The 22888-nt window shown below is 44.3% G+C and overlaps 1 protein-coding gene across 3 annotated transcripts in view; it reads left to right on the top strand.

The window, feature by feature from the left end:
* The window catches only part of LOC124794852, a 313878-nt gene that overhangs the window by 149442 nt on the left and 141548 nt on the right, over positions 1-22888 (top strand). Inside the window, exon 1 of one of the 3 annotated variants that reach the window (XM_047258518.1) lies at positions 17641-17804. The exons of the other annotated variants lie outside the window; for them this stretch is intronic. Within the exon in view, the coding sequence (XP_047114474.1) occupies positions 17781-17804 (24 nt within the window). The 5' untranslated portion in view covers positions 17641-17780. Of the gene's footprint in view, positions 1-17640; positions 17805-22888 lie in introns of those variants that run through there. 3 annotated transcript variants of the gene reach the window in all.

The raw sequence follows: 22888 nt of genomic DNA, 5'->3' as shown, positions 1-22888 counted from the left end.
TGATAAATTAGGAAAAAAGAGGACAGAGTATATAGCACAATATTATTATTAGGAGCCAGTAGCTCTATATTGTAGGTGTGGTCTGTTAAATTAAGTCGTGCGAAACTAACAAGTCTCCCAACGACAGTTAATCGTCGGTGTGCCGTTGTTGGCTGTACTCGTAACACCCGTCTGAAATTTGCCAAGGGGTGCCCATCGTGATTGCATCTAAAGACGACATGCAAAGTTCATGGGAGAATCCTTGAGAAACAGCAGTGGAATAAAGTCTGAACTTACTAAAGAGGCAGGTTGGTATTAAAATGTACTTTTACATTTAATAAAGAAGATCAGAATGCTGCGGTAACCCAGCGGGCAAGTGTCAAGACCAGAAATATAAAGCTATGGGTTTAAACCCACAGTCGGTCTTAGCTTGTTTTCACCACTTGTCGTTTCTTTCACCTCTGGCAACATGCTGTTAACGTAAAATCCAAATTGCATCTTCGTGCGGAGCTCATGCGTAACTGTACGTCAACCACCCATTCCCCTCTCCTCAAATTGGTAGGTAAGGTAGTTCAACAAGGATGACTAGAGAATATCACATCTAATAGGTCTATATCTAGTGAAGCACTATGGTATTCAGACCAACCTCCGAGTTGATGATACCTTCACTTAATAACAAGTGCGAAAGTGTTCGTTGAGCTTCATAAGCCAAAGATGGCATGAAACAACTAGTATTGGATTAAATTTCCTAGCTTGAAAAATATGGATCACGGGAACACGAAACTGCTGCTATGAACCCACATACCAGTGACACAACAAAATCTTACTAAAGGGTACAGTCGTCCGTTGGTGAACCTCCCGGAGACGAGACCGGCCGGGGTGGCCGAGCGGTTCTAGGCGCTACAGTCTGGAACCGCGCGACCGCTACGGTCGCAGGTTCGAATCCTACATCAGGCATGGATGTGTGTGATGTCCTTAGGTTAGTTAGGTTTACGTAGTTCTAAGTTCCAGGGGACTGATGACCTTAGCAGTTAAGTCCCATAGTGCTCAGAGCCATTTGAACCGGATACGTGACGAGTAGCGAGTAGGATTTGTTCAAGTAAACAACCTAATTAACAGCTTTTATTGTAAGTCCACAGACTGCAAAAGTTGTGCAAAGGAAAACATTGTCCGTAGTAGCATCTTATTGTCACTGTGATCGGCCGCCTAAAGTACTCGTCCCAAAATTACCGAAGTTTTTTATCTTGTTGTGTCCTGTTGACGACGCTAGGCATTTACTTTTCGGTGAATTGTCACATGGACACTCCCAAGCCGCGGTAAGGCGCATGGCGGATGCTACTTCATAGTGGAACAATGCCCAGCCACAGATGGCGAGGAAATGTGCACGACCCTTATTCGAAGGCCTGCACATTCACCTAAACATGCGTCGAAAGAATGTGGTTGGGATATAATTAGTCGGTAATTTGTTCTTTACTGTTCACCGGCAACAACTGCGGATGCAGTGTGGGCGTACAGGCAAACCACGCGGATAAAGATGCGTCAGGAAGACACCTAGTTTCTCTGTTTCCAGGGCACAACATTTGGAGGCTTTGGTTGCAGCATATTCTCAAAATCTTAAAAAATATATACCTTTTCAATCAATAATCCCCTCCTTGTTGACTGCAAACAAAAAAATAACAAATAAATTGGTTCAAGTGGTTCTGAGCACCATGGGACTTAACTTCTAAGGTCATCAGTCCCCTAGAACTTAGAACTATTTAAACCTAACTAACCTAAGGACATCACACACATCCATGCCCGAAGCAGGATTCGAACCTGCGACCGCAGCGGTCACGCGGTTCCAGACTGTAGCGCCTAGAACCCGTCGGCCACCACGGCCGGCAAAAAATAACAAAACAGTGACAAGTTTCGTTGTATCGTCGTCGGTAACTTAAAGGTAATATTGATACAAGTATGTTGGCATATCTTCTGTTTAGAATCATGTGTTCACTAGATTCTTTTTTATTTTTCGTGTCTTGAAAATCCCTCCTCGCCGTATTCTGCTCAGCTTGCCACGGTTACCAATAGCTGACAACAATCGTTAGCATTTACTTATTACAACGGAGTGCCCTGTTGGCACACGCAATGCGGAGCTGAGTGTCGCAGTTGCAGAGCACGTCTCTTGTAACCTTGGAGCCACCTTGCTGTGGGTCGCGGCTGAATGGATGGCCACTTACTTGTCTACACATCCGCCGGCGTCTACGCGTGTCGCTGGCCTGTGTTCGCCTCCGCTTAAGTATTATCATCGTGGTATGGCCGATGATGGATAACGTCTCCTTTTGCCCTCAGGCAGATTTTTTGATATCAGTTAAATCCCTTAAGTTAATCCTTTTTGAGGAATGTATAATTCTACGAAGCAAGTTTACAAATGCTATGAATCTTAAGAGATACACAAAGCATTGTATGAGATCCAGACGATAATGATTAGGTAGTGATAGCCTGAACGTGGACTGACTATAGTCATCTGAACAATTGTGTTAGATGAACACATGAAGGGAGCACAGTAATGCTGAAAGTGTATAGTTTCCTACCAGCCGCACACCTTGCAAGAGAAACCGTTATTACTCGCCGACACAAAACGGCGGCATATCCTCTATGGACACGTTCTGCGGCAACAAGGTGTCATCAATTTAGTAATGGAGGGAAGAGTGGAGGGTAAAAATCGTAGACGGAGACCAAGAGATGAATACACTACGCAGATTCAAAAGGATGTAGGTTGCAGTAACTACTGCAACTCGGAGATGAAGAGGATTGCACAGGATAGGGTAGCATGGAGAGCTGCATCAAACCAGTCACTGGACTGAAGACGATAACAACAACAACACCCTCTATAGACCAGAATCAAAAATTATAGTCACTTGAAACAAACAATTTTTAAGTGTTGATTAGCAACACTGATGGTTATAAATAACTGCTTTTGGTGTTTACACGCTGTTGCAGGCCGTCGTATAATTACATATGACATAATTACATACAGCGACCCAAAGTTTACAATTTGTAGAATTCACAAATCGTTGGTCGCTAAACTTTTTTCTATTTTAAAAGTGATTTCGATCTACAACATCATCATCAGACACGTCTAAAAGGGATAAAAGTAATGTGAAAGCTTATTAATGAGAGTATTACGGTATTGTACAATACTACTGGAACAGCATTAACGTGCGTGACTTGAGAAGCAGCTAAAAGTCAACGTATGTGTCTGCCTAAGCTAGAACACAAAACCAAAAAAAATTGTAGACAGGATAGGCATAGTCAAAAGATGTAATAACATAATAGCACAAATTACTCGTAACGTGGGGTGACTGTCAGCATACTGTGCTAGAAGCTGCAGTGCAGACAACTGAAGAGGTTTGGGCGCTAGGTGTCGCTTCCAGCACGCACATTTCACTATTGTGTCTTACAAAAGCAATTTTACGGACATCAAAATTCTTCATAAGCTGAGAGGATATAACTACCACCTTCAGCCTCTATAGTTTCATGAAGTTCCGATAGGTGGCGGCGCTATATGTAGCCTTAAAAATGGCAGCTGTAACGAGGGTGCTTTCCAACGAGTTAGCCGTCATTGAGTTCCTTTTGGCGGAAAGCTAGACACCGCAGATATTCATAGCCGCTTGCAGAATGTCTACGGCGATCCGGCAGTGAATACAAGCACGGTAAGTCGTTCGGCGAGGCGTCTGTCGTAATCGCAACAAGGTCGCGCAAACCTGTCCGTTCTCCCACCCGCCGCACACAGCTGTGCTGCCATCAGGAAATTGAAGAAACGACTGCAGCGTGTTCGTCAGCACAAAAATGCAAACGAACTTCTCCTTCACTGTGACAACGCAAGGCCTCGTGCACGTCTGTGCACCCGAGAAGAACTCAAAAACTTCGTTGGACTGTTCTTCCTCATCCATACAACAGCCTGGAACTCGCACCTTTTGACTTCCATCTGTTTGACCCAATGAAGGAAGCAGTATGTGGATGATGGGGATGTTATTGATACAGCAAGATGCTGGCACCGACGTAGACCAGTAGAGCGGTACAATGCCGTTACACAGGCCCTCCCAGTAAGGTGGCGTAAAGCCGTCGCATTCAACGGAGATTATGTTGAAAAACAGGATTTTGTAGCCAAATTGTATGTTGTATTGGAATCCTGAATAAAACCAACTTAATTTCAGGAAAAAACGTGTTTTATCACTTACTGAACGCACCTCGTATTTCGAGAAGTGGTTTTCGCTGGGTTATAGCGGAAATGACACCAGTTTTCTGGCATACACAGGCAATTTTTAACGTTTATAGTTGCCGAATTATGACACCGGTTATGTATTTTATTGGAACTACTCCACAGTTTTGGAAAGAACCTTCAAATGGTTCTTAATCAACATAACAAGCGTGGAAGTTGATGTAATACTAAGAAGATAACAGAGCCACAAACCACTGTTACACTGTCGGGGAAAAAGGTCCCACAATTTTATGCCCTTTTGTACCAAGTGTAAACAAACACGTAACTTAGGTTGGGGGATTAGGTTGTTTGGGGGAGGAGACCAGACAGCGAGGTCATCGGTCTCATCAGATTAGGGAAGGATGGGGAAGGATGTCGCCCGTGCCCTTTCAACGCAACCATCCCGGCATTTGCCTGGAGCGATTTAGGGAAATCACGGAAAACCTAAATCAGGATGGCCGGACGCGGGATTGAACCGTCGTCCTCCCGAATGCGAGTCCAGTGTGTAACTTAGGTACTGTCCGTGTGTTGATTGTAGTGTTTGTCATATCAAGGGCATAAAATAATGACCTTGAGCATTGATACATCATTTTATTTATTTTGCAGGCTTTTTCCGTGTCTTCGCAGATTCATCATGTTAATCTGGATTTGGAAATAGTGGTATAGGGTGGCCGGATGCCCTTCCTTTCGTCTCTCCTTCCCCCTCCTCTCCCTCCTCCCCAACCATTCAGCCCTCGGACAGAATTTTTGAACCCAATTTGTCAGCATCTAGTGTTATCCCATGTGAAGGTGTGTCAACGTTTTTGAGTTAAACGTTTGCGTGTAACTCGGGCGGGATGGGAAACATCCCCTATTCAATTACTCGGATGTGGAAAACCGCCTAAAACCCACATCCAAGCTAGCCGGCACACTGGCCCTCGTCGTTAATCCGCCGCGCTGGTTCTATTCGGGATCAGCGCGGCTCCCTAAAACCTGGAACCGGCAAGCTAGCGCTCGCGGCTATCAGGATAAGTGTGAGCACTGATACAAGCTATAGAGCTATTCCAGACGTACGATACTGCACGTTGGATTTCACCAGGCAGCAGAGGCCCGTTTTTTACGGCATGCCACGTTTTCGGGAGTCTTCGCTGTTTGCTTGCAGAACTCTTGTTTTTATTTTCCTCGCGTTCAGAGGCATTAAGTCAGGTGAGCGTGCAGGCCAATTCATATTTCCCCAACGAGCGATGCAATAATGTCCAAATTTTTTATGATAAGACAAAAACCGGCTTTCGCAACGTGCCCATACAGCTGTCTCATCAATGGAAGACACAACAATGTGCTTCGACAGTTCTGAATGTTCATTAGGACCAAGCAGTACCCCCTGCTGCGAAGTTACATAGGCTTAGACTTGATTGTTTGAAGGGTTCTCGGGTGTCCAGCCGGATACGATCGTCGAATATCCACGATATTTAGGCGAATAACCACACCGCCATCATGAGGTGGTACTGATGCAGTGGTCCGTCCTCTCTCTGCTCTATTATTTATCTCTAACGGGTCCTAACAGCATATACGCCGGGAAAGCCTCAGATCACAAGCTTAGACTTTTTATGTGACACGTTGCACGCGATTTTTGTGTCAGTTATGAGGACAAGAAGATGAGGACAACACCCAGTACCCAAGCGGAAAAAATCTCCAACCCTTCCGGGAATCGAACCCCGGGCTCATTCGGTTAGCAGTCTGCCGCACAGACCCGGCAGCTACCGAAGCGGATAGGACCTATAAATAATTATGGGGGGGGGGGGGGATATCCGTCATATTGGTACCATACGGTGTGCATTACAATAATTGGGATCCGCTCCAACTATAGAACTACAGAGTTGTGACTATTTTGAGTCCAACCAATAATACTGGGACCGTTTGGTCGCTTATTGTAGAGTCCGTGGGACTGGTTGGCAGGCCAATGTCGTTTACTCATTTCCGTCAGCCGGCGTGGATTTTCAACTGACCGGTAGTCCATATTGCAGAGATTGATTTGCCCATGTTTTGCAAACTTTTGTGCGCAAAACTTTGCATAGAAAAATCGCATTACTTTGCACTTTTAGTCGACATCGTCTGGAGAACTATAACCGATTTTGAAAAACGTTCCACTCAGGTTGTTCATTCAAGGAAACTTCGAGAACGATGAAATGAGCTGCAGTGTGGTTCTCGCAAAACATTTCCTTGGCTGACCCGACTCGCGAATTCAAGCTGCCTCGTAGTGACATGCGGAGTACATGTTGCCGCTGCCGTAAAGTTAAATGCATTTTTCTCGGCCGTTGCTGTTCATATTCGTTAGCGCATTTTATTCTTTACATTTCCAGTTTCGTAAATTTTTCAGTTACTGTTTGTGAAGACTAATCGAGCTGTCTTAGCAACATCAGGACACCATACAGTACAAAACCACGACATTGCTCTAAGGGTTTAATGACATTCACCATGAACGAAATCCATATCCATTTCCATTTACTATCGAACACATTATGAAAGGAGCCGGCCGTTGTGGCCGAGCCGTTCTAGGCGCTTCAGTCCGGAACCGCGCTGCTGCTACGGTCGCAGGTTCGAATCCCGCCTCGGGCATGCATGTGTGTGACGTCCTTAGGTTAGTTAGGTTTACGTTCAAATGGCTCAAATGGCTCTGAGCACTACTACTCTAGCGATCAGTCAACTGAACTTAGAACTACTTAAACCTAACCGACCTAAGGACATCTCACACACCCAAGCCCGAGGCAGGATTCGAACCTGCGACCGCAGCGGTCGCGCGGTTCCAGACTGTAGCGCCTAGAACCGCTCGGCCACCCCGGCCGGCTATTTCTTTTCATCCGCTAATATGGTATGGAATTATCTTTTAGTATAAACCCGTTCTACGGGGAAAATCAGCAATAGCTCAAGGCTAGTCTACCCCTTACTTTTTCTCTAATAAAAAGAAGAGGGTTGTACGACCGACAGTCCTTATGATTCAGACGATGGTAGTCTGACACCAAAACTAATCTTTATAATTAGGCAGAACGAAAGATTCCTTTCTGACCCCGCTGGAAAAATTCCTTTGGCTCAGCGACCGGCGATGCGCCAAACTAAATGTTGACTGTCATGTGTCCAGCAATACAGAAACCGTCATCTGTTCAGTAATACAGAGGACGTTGCCACAGAAGTACTTTTCAAAATGGTTCAAATGTCTCTAAGCACTACGGGACTTAACATCTGACGTCATCAGTCCCCTAGATTTAGAACTACTTAAACCTAACTAACCTAAGGACATCACACACATCCATGCCGGAGGCAGGATTCGAACCTGCGACCGTAGCAGCTGCGCGGTTCCTAACTGAAGCACTTAGAACCGCTCGGCCACAGCGGCCGACAGGTACTTTCCAAATGGAAATTTGAGTGTAGAGTACCTTCAGAATTAAAAAAAAATTGAAATGAGTTACCTTGTTTCAAATGTGTTGGTATTATATATGGAAGCAGCACGAACTATACCAACTAAAAAATCAACGCTTCTTCAGAATTTTTTAAAAATATTTTTTTGTAAGGCACCCGAGGTCTCCGATGACCCGTTACAGAGTAATTACACTTTTTTTTGATTTCTTAACTCCCATTTGTCTCTGCCTATACAGGATGACCATTTATAAAATCGACAAACTGCAGGGGCGGATTCCTGAGTGGAAACGGAGGAAAATGGCCCTTAGCACATGTGTGCGGAAATGGATGTGGCGTGTGCAGTGACAGCAAATCGTCCTGGAACACAGTACAGAGCTGCGTCGCATCCACCTCACACCAGATGTTCAAAGTGGCGTCCATGGGAAGCAATACACCCGTTCATACGCATTAGGGATTGTCGCATTTTTTGCACGTTCCGGCCTCTCCCCGAATAGTGTCACAGGTGTCGAGAACACGCCGTTGAAGAGTCTGCACATCAGGAACTGGTTCACCATGCACAACGCTTTTCAGATGCCGCCCCAGAGGGGTTTAAATCCGATGATCCAGTAGGCCATGCTACAGGACTTCTGTGTCCTGGGAAGACGTTGTTGAGGTGTCAGCGAACCACGCAACCTGTCATATTGCCAAAGGTACATTCTCAAGCCGCTCCGGCAGAGTATTCCGCAGGAAGCCCAGATACGTTACTCTGTCGAGGCGCTGTGAAATAATAACCTATCGAAGTATGTGGTCGCCAAGAACCCCTGCCCACACAACGATGCTGAACCGATGCTGATGAGACACCTCAGTCATTCCCCGAGGATTGTCTGCAGCCCACAGACGACGATTATGTTAACTGATGATACCATTTCTGGTAAAGGTTGCTTAGTCGGTAAAGACTGGTGACAGAAATCCTATAGTTGTGAAAGTCTCGTGCTAAAACCGTCGACAAAATCCTTCCCGTAGAGGGAAATCCGCTCCTGTTAATCCTTGCACTCGTTTCAGGTGATAGGGATGGTAGCGGTTGTCATGCAGGATACACATAATCGTACTTTGGTTGGCGGGTCACTTGGCTGGAGCGTATAATGGGGTTCGTGTCAATATCCTGTAGAACCCGGTCTTCCAAATCTGCTGTATACCACAGTCCGCTGCCTCCCTGCACGCTCGTCTGTCTGAAAGGACCCACGATCACATTAAACGCCCAAAAAGCGCTTGAAATGTGTGATGTGGTTGGTGTCTGTGGTGTACTTGTTTAGGCATAACCGTGCTACCTCTCGCCCGTTTCCATTGCTTGGCCGTGCACAAACACAATCTCGGCTTGTTCCCGACATGAATACCGAACCATTCCGCTGCAAAACACAAGGAATACACGGCACATGGCCAGAGGAAGTTCCATTTGTCAGCGCCATCTACCCTGGCAACGAAGCATTTCCGGACACATGTTCATAGGAGCTTTTTTCCTCCATTTCCAGTGAGGAATCAGTTCCCTGCAGTTTGTCGGTTTTATTCATGTTCATCTTGTAAATTGCAGTGAAAATAACTTAATAACACTGCAAATTTCAGCGGTATCTGCTGTGTGCCTTGTTTTGTAAGCAAACCTGTTCCATTCACTCTCGCTGCTTGCTGTTGACAACAACATTCTTCGCTCTCGCCCTTCTGTTCGTTACTGGACGGTTCTGTCTGGGGTTTGCTTTTCCTGCAGTTTCAGCTGTACATAAACAGGTTTAGTGATAAAATGTTGGCTGATACGGCCTTCATGTATGGATTTACTGAGTGCAGTGGAATGGGCGACGCGACGGCAGGCACATCACAATACTTCACATCTGTTTGAGGCTTGTTGCATTATTCTGTATTTTATGTTGCACGGCCGGCCGGAGTGGCCGCGCGGTTAAAGGCGCTACAGTCTGGAACCGCACGACCGCTACGTCCGCAGGTTCGAATCCTGCCTCGAGCATGGATGTGTATGATGTCCTTAGGTTAGTTAGGTTTAAGTAGTTCTAAGTTCTAGGGGACTAATGACCTCAGCAGTTGAGTCCCATAGTGCTCAGAGCCATTTGAACCATTTTTTTTATGTTGCACGTTTTACTGATTGTATATCACATGCAATTTCATTGTTGTTAGAGTATTTTCAGGCGAACAAACGAAACTGGGAATAGAAAAGCAACTGAAATCACTTAACAGAGGAAAGTCCACTGGAACTGACGGGATACCAATTCGATTGTACACAGAATACGGGAAAGAACTTGCCCCCCCTTCTAACAGCCGTGTACCGCAAATCTCTAGAGGATAGGAAGGTTCCAAATGATTGGAAAAGACCACAGGTAGTCCCAGTATTCCAGAAGGGTCGTCGAGCAGATGCGCAAAACTATAGACCTATTCCTCTGACATCGATCTGTTGTAGAATTTTAGAACATGGTTTTTGCTCGCGTATCATATCATTTCTGGAAACCCAGAATCTACTCTGTAGGAATCAACATGGATTCCGGAAACAGCGATCGTGTGAGACCCAACTCACTTTATTTGTTCATGAGGCCCAGAAAATATCAGATACAGGCTCCCAGGTAGATGCCATTTTCCTTGACTTCCGGAAGGCGTTCGATACAGTTCCGCACTGTCGCCTGATAAACAAAGTAAGAGCCTACGGAATATCAGACCAGCCGTGTGGCTGGATTGAAGAGTTTTTAGCAAACAGAACACAGCATGTTGTTCTCAATGGAGAGACGTCTACAGACGTTAAAGTAACCTCTGGCGTGCCACAGGGGAGTGTTATGGGACCATTGCTTTTCACAATATATATAAATGACCTAGTAGATAGTGTCGGAAGTTCCATGCGGCTTTTCGCGGATGATGCTGTAGTATACAGAGAAGTTGCAGCATTAGAAAATTGCAGTGAAATGCAGGAAGATCTGCAGCGGATAGGTACTTGGTGCAGGGAGTGGCAACTGACCCTTAACATAGACAAATGTAATGTATTGCGAATACATAGAAACAAGGATCCTTTATTGTATGATTATATGATAGCGGAACAAACACTGGTAGCAGTTACTTCTGTAAAATATCTGGGAGTATGCGTACGGAACGATTTGAAGTGGAATGATCATATAAAATTAATTGCTGGTAAGGCGGGTGCCAGGTTGAGATTCATTGGGAGAGCCCTTAGAAAATGAAGTCCATCAACAAAGGAGGTGGTTACAAAACACTCGTTCGACCTATACTTGAGTATTGCTCATCAGTGTGGGAGATAGGGATCAAAGAAGAGCGGCTCGTTTCGTCACAGGGTTTTTTGGTAAGCGTAATAGCGTTACGGAGTTGTTTTGCAAACTCAAGTGGCAGACTCTGCAAGAGAGGCGCTGTGCGTCGCGGTGTAGCTTGCTGTCCAGGTTTCGAGAGGGTTTGTTTCTGGATGAGGTATACCTCCCGAGGAGATATCGAATGTAAAATTAGAGAGATTCGATTGCGCACGGAGGCTTTTCGGCAGCCGATGGACAGGAATGGGAGGTAATGACAGTGGAACGTAAAGTGCCCTCCGCCACACACCGTTGGGTGGCTTGCGGAGTATGAATGTAGATGTAGAATAAATCGAATAAATCATAATTACATTATTACTCTGTTACGAGGCACCAGAGACCACAGGTCGCTGATACCAAACGACTCAGAAGGAATCCGCGACAACTGCCGAATTTTTGACGACGAAACTCCAGTTCGCGCGACGCTTTTTCTTTGTAGCAGAGTTAATCTCTTCTCGGGGCCTGAGCAACCGTATTGCCACTTTGCCACTGTTACTTTTAGCGCAGTGTTTAGCACACTGGACTCAACATTCGGGAGGACGACGGTTCAAACCTGCGTCCGGCCGCCCTGATTTAGATTTTCAGTGATTTCCCAAAATCGCTTCAGGCAAATGGCGGGATGGTTCCTTTCAAAGGGCACGGTCGACTTCCTACCCCAATCCGATGGGACCGATGACCTTTCTGTTTGGTCCCTCCCCAAAATCAACCAACATTTGAAGTTTTTAAAATACAAGATTTCTAGTATACCAGGTTGATACAGTTTCAAAGGCTTCCGTGTCCAGAGTCAGTTGACATGGAAGATTTCTAGGTGTGATACTGCTTCGTATCGTAAACAATGATGATAGTGATGCAATCAATGTTTCGGCCACGTCTACAGCGGGCTTCTCCTGAATCTACTGGTGTATATTTTTTGTTGTTCAGAGTCACTCAGTCAGTGACATAACCTCAAAAAGTTTAAAAAAAGGTAATATTATTGCTCTGGGAAACTTTATTGTAATAGGTATACTATGGTGGAGGGAGTGGAGATTTGCTCTTATCTATTGCATCTCACAGTGAGTGACATAATTTGTAGTCATCGTCGAATGTGGTGTGGCCTCTTGTTTTCCTCATGTTGGACGTGGGGTACTCGGTAGCAGTTACTCGCGGCTAACGCCCACGTCTCGTGTAGTTAGTGTGGCTTGTTGGGCTCTGATGGTTGGCAGCGAGAATGGGAATAGCCTAAGGCCATCCTCTCTATTCATGTTAGAGAGTTTTAATACTTCGATAGCCTCTCTCATCTTGCATTTCACCGCTCCCGGTTGCTTGACAAGTACGCGAGCTAGGCTGAATTATATTTTCTTGTGCACTCTTTCTGGTGCACGGCTGCTGTGTATTTGTTGTGCTGCCAAAGTCGAATGTAGCGCTAGTGCTCCCGTATGCAGAGCTACAGGTCTGCCTGTTTATCGATGTAGGCTTCTCCACGCTCTCAGTCTACCTTGTACACAACTGCAGTGTGCAGAGCATCTATCTTGCCTTGGTGGAACCTTCTGCAGCTAGACGTCAATAATATCGATGCTGTTTTTTTAAATTGTGACGTAATGTAAAGCTCAGCAGAGCAGTCATAACCAAATACACGTGACTATGGACATCATAAAATACACCATCAGACCCAGAAGAAGACCACTATAACCGTGTGCGAAACGTTGGTTTCATCAATGATAGTTATTTACTACAAGACGCGGTACCATTCCCAGAAAACTTACACTTTATGCTAGGTTACATTTACATAAAGTGCTAGGGTACAGACTTTGACCTTGTTGTACAGTGAAACTGAGCTGTAGTAAAGGTGGAGGCCGACTGCTCTTCGGTGGACGGTAGAGTGTGGGAGAAGCTCATGTGAACATGATGACATCAGCAGCAGTTCGTGAGTCTCGTCGGACAGTTGCGGTGCGAGTTATTGTATGGGTCTTTTTGAGATTACATTTTAGGAAGCTGGAGATGAAAATGTTTTTAATGGAACCCATGATTTACACACACTGCTTGCAAGTAAATAGCCGACATCTTAGGCACACACCCATGGTACCATGCGCTATCAGGCTCCATAAAATTCTTCTGGGTTGGAGACTACTGCCATATTGTAAGATGCTGAACCGACGTTGTGGTCACTTCTGTGTGGGCTTCATCAGCCTATGTGTAGGGTCTGGTGGTGTAGTGTTAAACTACATGCCTGGAAATCAAATTCAGATCGGACCACGGAATATTTCAGTCTCTCTTTAATCTATCCTTCACATCTCATCATCATCATCATCATCATCCCTCTGTGAGCCTCGACCCTTCTGTAGAAGATTAGTCCATTCTCCCCTTTTTAATGCCGAACTCCTCCAATTTTGAATTCCAATTTTCTTTAAGTGCTTTCTCACATCCTCCTCCCATCTTAGCTTTGGTCTTCCTACTTTCCTGGTTCCTTCAGGCACTGCGCTGAATATCTTCTTCATCATACTGTCGTTTGTTCTCGGTATATGTCCTGTCCGTTCCAGAGTTTTAATACTTATATAGCTGACAATGTCTAGTTCAGTATACATGTTATATCATTCATAGTTCAACCTCCTCCTCCAAACACCATTTTCTTCCAATGACCCAAGAATTTGTCTCGAGATCTTTCAAATATATCTAGTAGCCTTTCATGAACTTTTTGTTGATGTCCTTGTTCCCGCAACGACCTTACTGAAACTTGATACATCTTAACTTTGGTTTTCCTGAACAGCAACTTAGGTTTCATCATTGATAGGTGAACCTAGGTAGACCCTGAAAGCTCATGGTCAACACCTGCGCATACCTAACATTTGGGCTATTTACTTGCAAGTAGTATGCGTAAATCATGCGTTACATTAAAAAATCTTCATCTCCAGCTTCCAAAAATGTAATCTCAAAAACATCCATATAAAAACTCGCATCACGACTGTCCGAAGAGACTCACGAAGTGCAGCTGATGTCATGCTCACTGGAGGTCCTTTCCCACACTCTGCTGCCCACCCATGAACAGTTCGTCTTCCACCTTTATTACACAGCTCAGCTTCACTGCACAACATCGTCACAGCCTGTTCCCTCGCAGTTTACGTAAATGTAACCTAGTACAACGTGAAAGTTTTCTGAGTATTGTACCGCGTCAAGTTGTAAATAACTATCAGAAGGGCGTTGTATACAGCAGTGTAAGAGTTATACATTCCTAATAAACTGATTGCCTTACCGGAAGGTACTATGGAAAACACCCGGAGTCAAATTAAAATACAAAATATGTTATCAAGTTCTGTGATCACAGAAAGTTGGAGGAAGAGAGGGAGACGCATTACCCTGCCTTCTGTTTAATATAGCGTTGAAGATGTATGGAAGAGATGCGGACATCAATACAAGAGGGATAATTCTGTATAAATCAGTTCAAGTGCTAGCGTACGCAGATGATATTGATATAATTGCAACAATGCCAAAGGCAATGAAAGAGGCCTTTATAAGTCTTGAAGGAGCTGCTAGAAAGATGAACCTATAGATAAAAGAAAGGAAAACTAAGTATCTACATCTACATTTACACTCCGCAAGCCACCCAACGGTGTGTAGCGGAGGGCACTTTACGTGCCACTGTCATTACTTACCTTTCCTGTTCCAGTCGCGTATGGTTCGCGGGAAGAACGACTGCCGGAAAGCCTCCGTGCGCGCTCGAATCTCTCTAATTTTACATTCGTGATCTAGTCGGATCTAGGGGGAAGCAATATATTCGATACCTCATCCAGAAACGCACCCTCTCGAAACCTGGACAGCAAGCTACACCGCGATACAGAGCGCCTCTCCTGCAAAGTCTGCCACTTGAGTTTGCTAAACATATCCGCAACGCTATCACGCTTACCAAATAACCCTGCGACGAAACGCGCCGCTCCTCTTTGGACCTTCTCTATCTCCTCTGTCAACCCGAACTGGTACGGATCCCACACTGATGAGCAATACTCAAATATAGGTCGAACGAGTGTTTTGTAAGCCACCTCCTTTGTTGATGGACTTCATTTTCTAAGGTCTCTCCCAATGAATCTCAACCTGGCACCCGCCTTACCAACAATTAATTTTATATGATCATTCCACTTCAAATCGTTCCGCACGCATACTCCCAGATATTTTACAGAACTAACTGCTACCAGTGTTTGTTCCGCTATCATATAATCATACAATAAAGGAACCTTCTTTCTATATATTCGCAATACATCACATTTGTCTATGTTAAGGGTCAGTTGCCACTCCCTGCACCAAGTGCCTATCCGCTGCAGATCTTCCTGCATTTCGCTGCAATTTTCTAATGCTGCAACTTCTCCGTATATTACAGCATCGTCCGTGAAAAGCCTCTAATTGAGAAAGATTATCCAAAAGAGCCCCTATAGATAGAAATTGGCTCATATAAGTTTGATGTCGCGCATAGGTTCACTTACCTTAGAAGTAAACTGTAAGAATAAGTCAGCTCTGCAATCCAAAAACGAATATTGTCCGCCAACAAGTGCTACCAATGGTCTCGGAAAATACCTGAAATGATGTGAAAATCCGCCAGCAATGAGACACGGTTCTGACGGCACGTTTAACAATAGGCTTACTGGGGTAGGAGAGGAATTTACGAGTCACCCAAGTGGCGTCCAACAAAGATCTCGGCGGAAGCGAAACTAGGAGCTTCAGCATGTTGTTGTCGTAGTGGTCTTCAGTCCTGAGACTGGTTTGATGCAGCTCTCCATGCTACTCTATCCTGTGCAAACTTCATCTCCTAGCACTTACTGCAACGTACATCCTTCTGAATCTGCTTAGTGTATTCATCTCTTGGTCTCCCTCTACGATTTTTACCCTCCACGATGCCCTCCAATGCTAAATATGTGATCCCTTGATGCCTAAGAACATGTCCTACCAACCGATCCCTTCTTCTTGTCAAGTTGTGCCACAAACTCCTCTTCTCCCCAATTCTATTCAATACATTCTCATTAGTTATGTGATCTGCCCATCTAATCTTCAGCATTCTTCTGTAGCACCACATTTCGAAACCTTCTGTTCTCTTCTTGTCCAAACTATTTATCGTCCATGTTTCACTTCCATACATGGCTACACTCCATACAAATACTTTCAGAAACGACTTCCTGACACTTAAATCTATACTCGATGTTAACAGATTTCTCTTATTCAAAAACGCTTTCCTTGCCATTGCCAGTCTGCATTTTATATTCTCTCTACTTCGACCATCGTCAGTTATTTTGCTCCCCAAATAGCAAAACTCCTTTACTACTTTAACTGTCTCATTTCCTAATCTAATTCCCTCAGCAACGCCAGACTTAATTCGACTACATTCCATTATCCTCGTTTTGCTTTTGTTGATGTTCATCTTGTATCCTCCTTTCAAGGCACTGTCCATTCCGTTCAACTGCTCTTCCAAGTCCTTTGCTGTCTCTGACAGAATTACAATGTCATCGGCGAACCTCAAAGTTTTTATTTCTTCTCCATGGATTTTAATACCTACTCCGAACTTTTCTTTTGTTTCCTTCACTGCTTGCTCAATATACAGATTGAATAACGTCGGGGAGAGGCTACAACCCTGTCTCACTCCCTTCCCAACCACTGCTTCCCTTTCATGTCCGTCGACTCTTATAACTGCCTTCTGGTTTCTGTAGAAATTGTAAATAGCCTTTCGCTCCCTGTATTTTACCCATGCCACCTTCAGAATTTGAGAGAGAGTATTGCAGTCAACATTGTCAAAAGCTTTCTCTAAGTCTACAAATGCTAGAAACGTAGGTTTGCCTTTCCTTAATCTTTCTTCTAAGATAAGTCGTAAGGTCAGTATTGCCTCACGTGTTGCAATATTTCTACGGAATCCAAACTGATCTTCCCTAAGGTCGGCTTCTACCAGTTTTTCCATTCGTCTGTAAAGAATTCGCGTTAGTATTTTGCAGCTGTGGCTTATTAAACTGATTGTTCGGTAATTTTCACATCTGTCAACACCTGCTTTCTTTGGGATTTGAATTATTATATTCTTCTTGAAGTCTGAGGGTATTTCGCCTGTCTCATACATCTTGCTCACTAAATGGTAGAGTTTTGCTAGGACTGGCTCTCCCAAGGCTGTCAGTAGTTCTAATGGAATGTTGTCTATTCCCGGGGCCTTGTTTCGACTCAGGTCTTTCAGTGCTCTGTCGAACTCTTCACGCAGTATCGTATCTCCCATTTCATCTTCGTCTACATCCTCTTCCATTTCCATAATATTGTCCTCAAGTACGTCGCCCTTGTATAGACCCTCTATATACTCCTTCCACCTTCCTGCTTTCCCTTCTTTGCTTAGAACTGGGTTTCCATCTGAGCTGTTGATATTCATACAATTGGTTCTCTTTTCCGCAAAGGTCCTTTTAATTTTCCTGTAGACAGTATCTATCTTACCCCTAGTGAGATAAGCCTCTACATCCTCTCATTTGTCCTCTAGCCATCCCTGCTTAGCCATTTTGCACTTCCTGTCGATCTCATTTTTGAGACGTTTGTATTCCTTTTTGCCTGCTTCATTTACTGCATTTTTATATTTTCTCCTTTCATCAGTTATGCCATACGATTATCACCTCTGCGTTGGAATCATGGCGGCTCGCACGCCTTTGACCTACGCGGTCTGAAGGCAGCGCCTGTGATTAAACAGCGAGCTTCGCAACAGTTTACGCAGTGAGTCAGTGCACGGGGGCCAGAGGGCAGCCAAGTTCAGCCTGTTTGCGCGGAGATGTCTCGCGAGCGAGCGAGGCGCGCGAACCCTGCACAGTCAGCTAAGGGTGTGACGACGCGTGACCGCCGAGGTGCATACTGAGGGCGCGTCGATTCGTATGCCTCTGCCGCCAGCTCGCCAGGTGGGTCACCTACTGACTTGCGTCCTCAGGTACTGCCCGCTTTGTAAGTGTGCTTTTCTCCTCTCGTCCTTGCAAGTGCTACCCTAAATTTGACGTAGTTAGATCTGCATACTGCAGATTAATCATTAGCAATATTGGCAGATTGGCTTTCCATATTATGGTCCACAACCCATCATAAAGTTTAGGATTGTTAATCATTATGACTATTTATTAGCGAAGCGTTTTCAGCCAGTAGTGCTCATCAGGTACCAAGGCATACAAATCACTCAACATTATTTGCACTAGTGATGAAAATTCTTCTGGGTGTTATGCCGCGTCATTGCTAAAAACTTACAACAATAATAAACTAAAACCGACGTTCCGGCCGAATTGCAACGGCCTTCCTCAGGGCACGACTGGTTTTGCATGGGGATAGGTGCTTCTGTTTATTACAGACTGTCGATGTCTGACGTCACTGTTGTAAAACTTTTATTTGGCCCTCTAATATGATTGGCTAGTCATGACGTAAGGGAAGATGGAAGGAAAGAGGTTATTTGTGAATGCCCATGTCGTCATAGATTGGTAGCTGTCCGCCAATCAGCGTTCGGCTTCTGGTCGGCAAGTTTTCCTCCTGGTGTGCGCAAAACCAGTCGTGCCTTGAGGAAGGCCGTTGCAATTTGGCCGAAACGTCGGTTTTAGTTTATTATTGTTGTTAGTTTTTAGCAATGACGCGGCATAACACCCAGAAGAATTTTAATGACTATGACATCGGCCGCGGAAGCCTACGTTCTTATATTATTTGCACTGTTTATGCTATTAATTAAAATATCGCTAATATTTTGAGTTGGCATGTTATTAATTAGGCGCAGCACATTTGTGTCCCTACATATAAACGGAAAAGTGTGTGTAGTGATTTTCGTGACAAAAGACTTGCTAACATGTAAATATTTATGGTGATACTATGCCGGTGGCATACTGTGTGTCCGCTCATTGGCTGCGGCGGTGGTTCAACTTCTGTTCTTGTTCTTGTATCACATTTTTCAGTATTTTCATTCCCGTTTCATGTCCACAACATTCCTAATGTGAGGTCAACACAGCATACGTATGTACACATCTACATGGCTACTTGCAAAACACACTTAAGTGTCTGGCAGAGGATTCATCGAAGCTCCTTCACACTAATTCTCTATTATTCTACTCTCCAACAGCTTGTGGACAAAAAAGAATGCCTATATCTTTCCGTGCGAGCTCTGATTGCCCTGTGATGATCGTTTCTCCCTATGTAGGTCGGCATCAACAAATATTTTCGCATTCGGAGGAGAAAGTTAGTTATTGAAATTTCATTAGGAGATCCCGCCGCAACGAAAAAGCCTTTGTTTTAAGGATTTCCACCCCAAATCCTGTATCATTTCAGTGACATTCTCTCCTCTATTTGCCAATACTACAAAACGTGCTGCACTTCTTTGAACTTTCTCGATGTACTCCGTTAATCCTGTCTGGCAAGGATCCCACATAGCGCAACAGTACTCCAAAAGAGGATGGACAAGCGTAGTGTAGGTAGTCTCGTTAGTAAAAAATGGTTCAAATGGCTCTGAGCACTATGGGACTTAACGTCTGAGGCCATCAGTCCCCTAGAACTTAGAACTACTTAAACCTAACTAACCTAAGGACATCACATACATCCATGCCCGAGGCAGGATTCGAACCTGCGACCGTAGCGGTCGCGCGGTTCCAGACTGTAGCGCCTAGAACCGCTCGGCCACATCGGCCGGCAGTCTATTTAGTAGATCTGTCACATCTTCTAAGTGTTCTGCCAATAAAACGCAGTCTCAGTTTTGCCTTCGCCTTCCCTACCACATTTTATATGTGTTCTTTCCAATTTAAGTAGTTCATAATTGTAATTAATAAGTGTTAGTTGAATTTGCGACCTATCGATTTGATTGATTTGACGTGTAAACGAAGTTTAACGGATTCGTTTTAGCAATCCTGTGGATGACCTCACACTTTTAATTATTTAGGATCAATTGCCAGTTTTTGCAACTCATAGATATCTTGTCTAAATCGTTCTGTAATTGGTTTTGAGCTTCTGATGACTTTACTAGACGATAAACGCCATCATCTGCAAAAAACCTATGACGGCTGCTCAGATTGTCTCCTAAATCGTTTATAAAAATAAGAAACAGCAGATTGCCTATAACACTACCTTCGGGAACGCCCAGAAATCACCTCTGCTTTACTCGATGACTTCCCGTCACTTCTTATGAGTCATTAGTATGTTGTATTTCCACACACACCTACTCTATCGCTTTGAAAATACTGTGGACACGAAACGTGACTGAAAATAGTGCAAACAGGCGCTAGGTGATCTCTAACAGGTGCTGGTCCACCACCGCAGCCTGCGGGCGCACTCGCAGTAACTCATCGGCGTAGTATCACTATACTTACTTACATGACAGCAAGTCTTTTGTCAAGAAATACACCACACACAGTTTTCCATTTCCATATGGGGAAAACTCTGTACCTAATGAAAACCCTGGCAACCCGTGAAAAAGAAAAATAGCTATATTATAGTTCTTAGTGTAAATAATGTTAATGATGGGTATGAAATGATGCCTGATAGGGAGCACTAGTTGCTCGAACCGCATCGGTAATAAAGTAATGTAAGGGCTATAATCCTAAATATTGAGAGTTGTTCTGCTACACACATATACACTACTGGCCATTAAAATTACTAAACCAAGAAGAAATGCAGATGATAAACGGGTATTCATTGGACAAATATATTATACTAGAACTGACATGTGATTTCATTTTCACGCAATTTGGGTGCATAGACCCTGAGAAATCAGTACCCAGAATAACCACCTCTGGCCCTAATAACGGCCTTGATACGCCTGGGCATTGAGTCAAACAGAGCTTGGATGGCGTGTACAGGTACAGCTGCCCATGCAGCTTCAACACGATACCATAGTTTATCAAGAGTAGTGACTGGCGTGTTGTGACGAGCCAGTTGCTCCGCCACCATTGACCAAACGTTTTCAATTGGTGAGAGATCTGGAGAATGTGCTGGCCAGGGCAGCAGCCGTACATTTTCTGTATCCAGAAAGGTCCGTACAGGACCTGCAACATGCGGTCGTGCATTATCCTGCTGAAATGTAGGGTTTCGCAGGAATCGAGTGAAGGGTAGAGCCACGGGTCGTAACACATTAGAAATGTAACGTCCACTCTTCAAAGTGACGCCAATGCGAACAAGAGGTGACCGATAGGTGTAACCAATGGCACCCCATACCATCACACAGGGTGATACGCCAGTATGGCGATGACGAATACATGCTTCCAATGTTCGTTCTCCGCGATGTCGCCAAACACGGATGCGACCATCATGATGCTGTAAACAGAATCTGGATTCATCGAAAAAAAATGACGATTTGCCATTCGTGCACCCAGGTTCGTCGTTGAGTACACCATCGCAGGCGCTCCTGTCTGTGATGCAGCGTCAAGGGTAACCGCAGCCATGGTCTCCGAGCTGATAGTCCATGCTGCTGCAAACATCGTCGAACTCTTCTTGCAGATGGTTGTTGTCTTGCAAACGTCCCCATCTGTTGACTCAGGGATCGAGACGTGGCTGCACGATCCGTTATAGCCATGCAGATAAAATGCCTTTCATCTCGACTGCTAGTGATACGAGGCCGTTGGGATCCAGCACGGATTCCGTATTACCCTCCTGAACCCACCGATTCAATATTCTGCTAACAGTCATTGGATGCCGACCAACGCGAGCAGCAATGTCGCGATACGATAAACCGCAATTGCGATAGGCTACAATCCGACAACGTCGGAAACGTGATGGTACTTATTTCTCCTTCTTACACGAGGCATCACAACAACGTTTCACCAGGCAACGCCGGTTAACTGCTATTTGTGTATGAGAAATCAGTTGAAAACTTTCCTCAAGTCAGCACGTTTTAGATGTCGCCACCGGCGCCAACCTTGTGTGAATGCTCTGAAAAGCTAATCATTTGCATATCACAGCATCTTTTACCTGTCGGTTTAATTTCGCGTCTGTAGCACATCTTCGTGGTGTAGCAATTTTAATGGCCACTAGTGTACTTTGGCCTTTGTAATTCTTCTGCATCGATGTCTGTTTGTTTGTAGCAAGCATGGAGTGTATGACAAAGAGTTTCTTCACTCTACCAATACAGACAATATTTCATTTAGGAACGAGTTGAAGACTGAAGTACTGATGATATGTATGTACTATGAATTCACTAACAGGGGCCACCCGTGCGTGAAATCCTTATATGTAACTAAGTGATATTCTTACATTCTTCAAGCAGGTTTAGAAAATATAGATTTAGACTAGGTAATCGATTATTTTCTTCGAACGGCTGTCACTCCTGATTATTCAGTCCTCCGTTAACATTGTCATCCGATTAATGAATGTCCACATACGTTGCCCTTCTCTGCATAATGGAGTATGAATGTTGTCAGACAGAGACCCGAGGGCTAGATCAGCATTTCAGGATCGGATGATCAATTGTTATCTTGTATCCATGCAGCAGTTGTATACTACCATAGCGGCAATCTCTTCCCATTGTTTCAGACCCATCTCAGGGAATCATCCTGACTTCTTTACTACGTTACTCTTGGTTCCAGAATCTACCCTTCAAGTTTCGGTTAATTTACTCAGGAAGCTTTTGTCCATGTTTTTACACATCTTCAAGCTGAAGGGGAAATTATACAGCGAACTAGACTGTGGTCTCAAATAAATCGCAGTCCAAATTACCTATACTTCTTATGCCATTTTTTAAAAATACTAGTTATTATTTCAGTGGAATGATTATTTTAGTTTTCCTTTCTCGAGTTTTTCCATCTTTAATGTCTATATAAAATATTTATGCATTATATTCTCGTTCAGTAACGCTTCGTTTTCAGTCCCTTTTTCTTTGTACGGTTGCGGAAATTTCAAACTTACGTCCGTGCAAAAGCAAGGACTGGTACATAGAGCTTGTTTTAGTATAGACACAAACTTCTCCTTGCACTGAACATTATCTTAAGGTCTGCGTCTAGCTTAAAAGATACTCACATCCAAGAGTTGTTGAACA

Source organism: Schistocerca piceifrons, chromosome 4 (genome assembly GCF_021461385.2).
Source record: "Schistocerca piceifrons isolate TAMUIC-IGC-003096 chromosome 4, iqSchPice1.1, whole genome shotgun sequence".
Taxonomy (NCBI): Eukaryota; Metazoa; Arthropoda; class Insecta; order Orthoptera; family Acrididae; genus Schistocerca; species Schistocerca piceifrons.
This window is presented reverse-complemented; position numbering and strand designations above follow the sequence as displayed.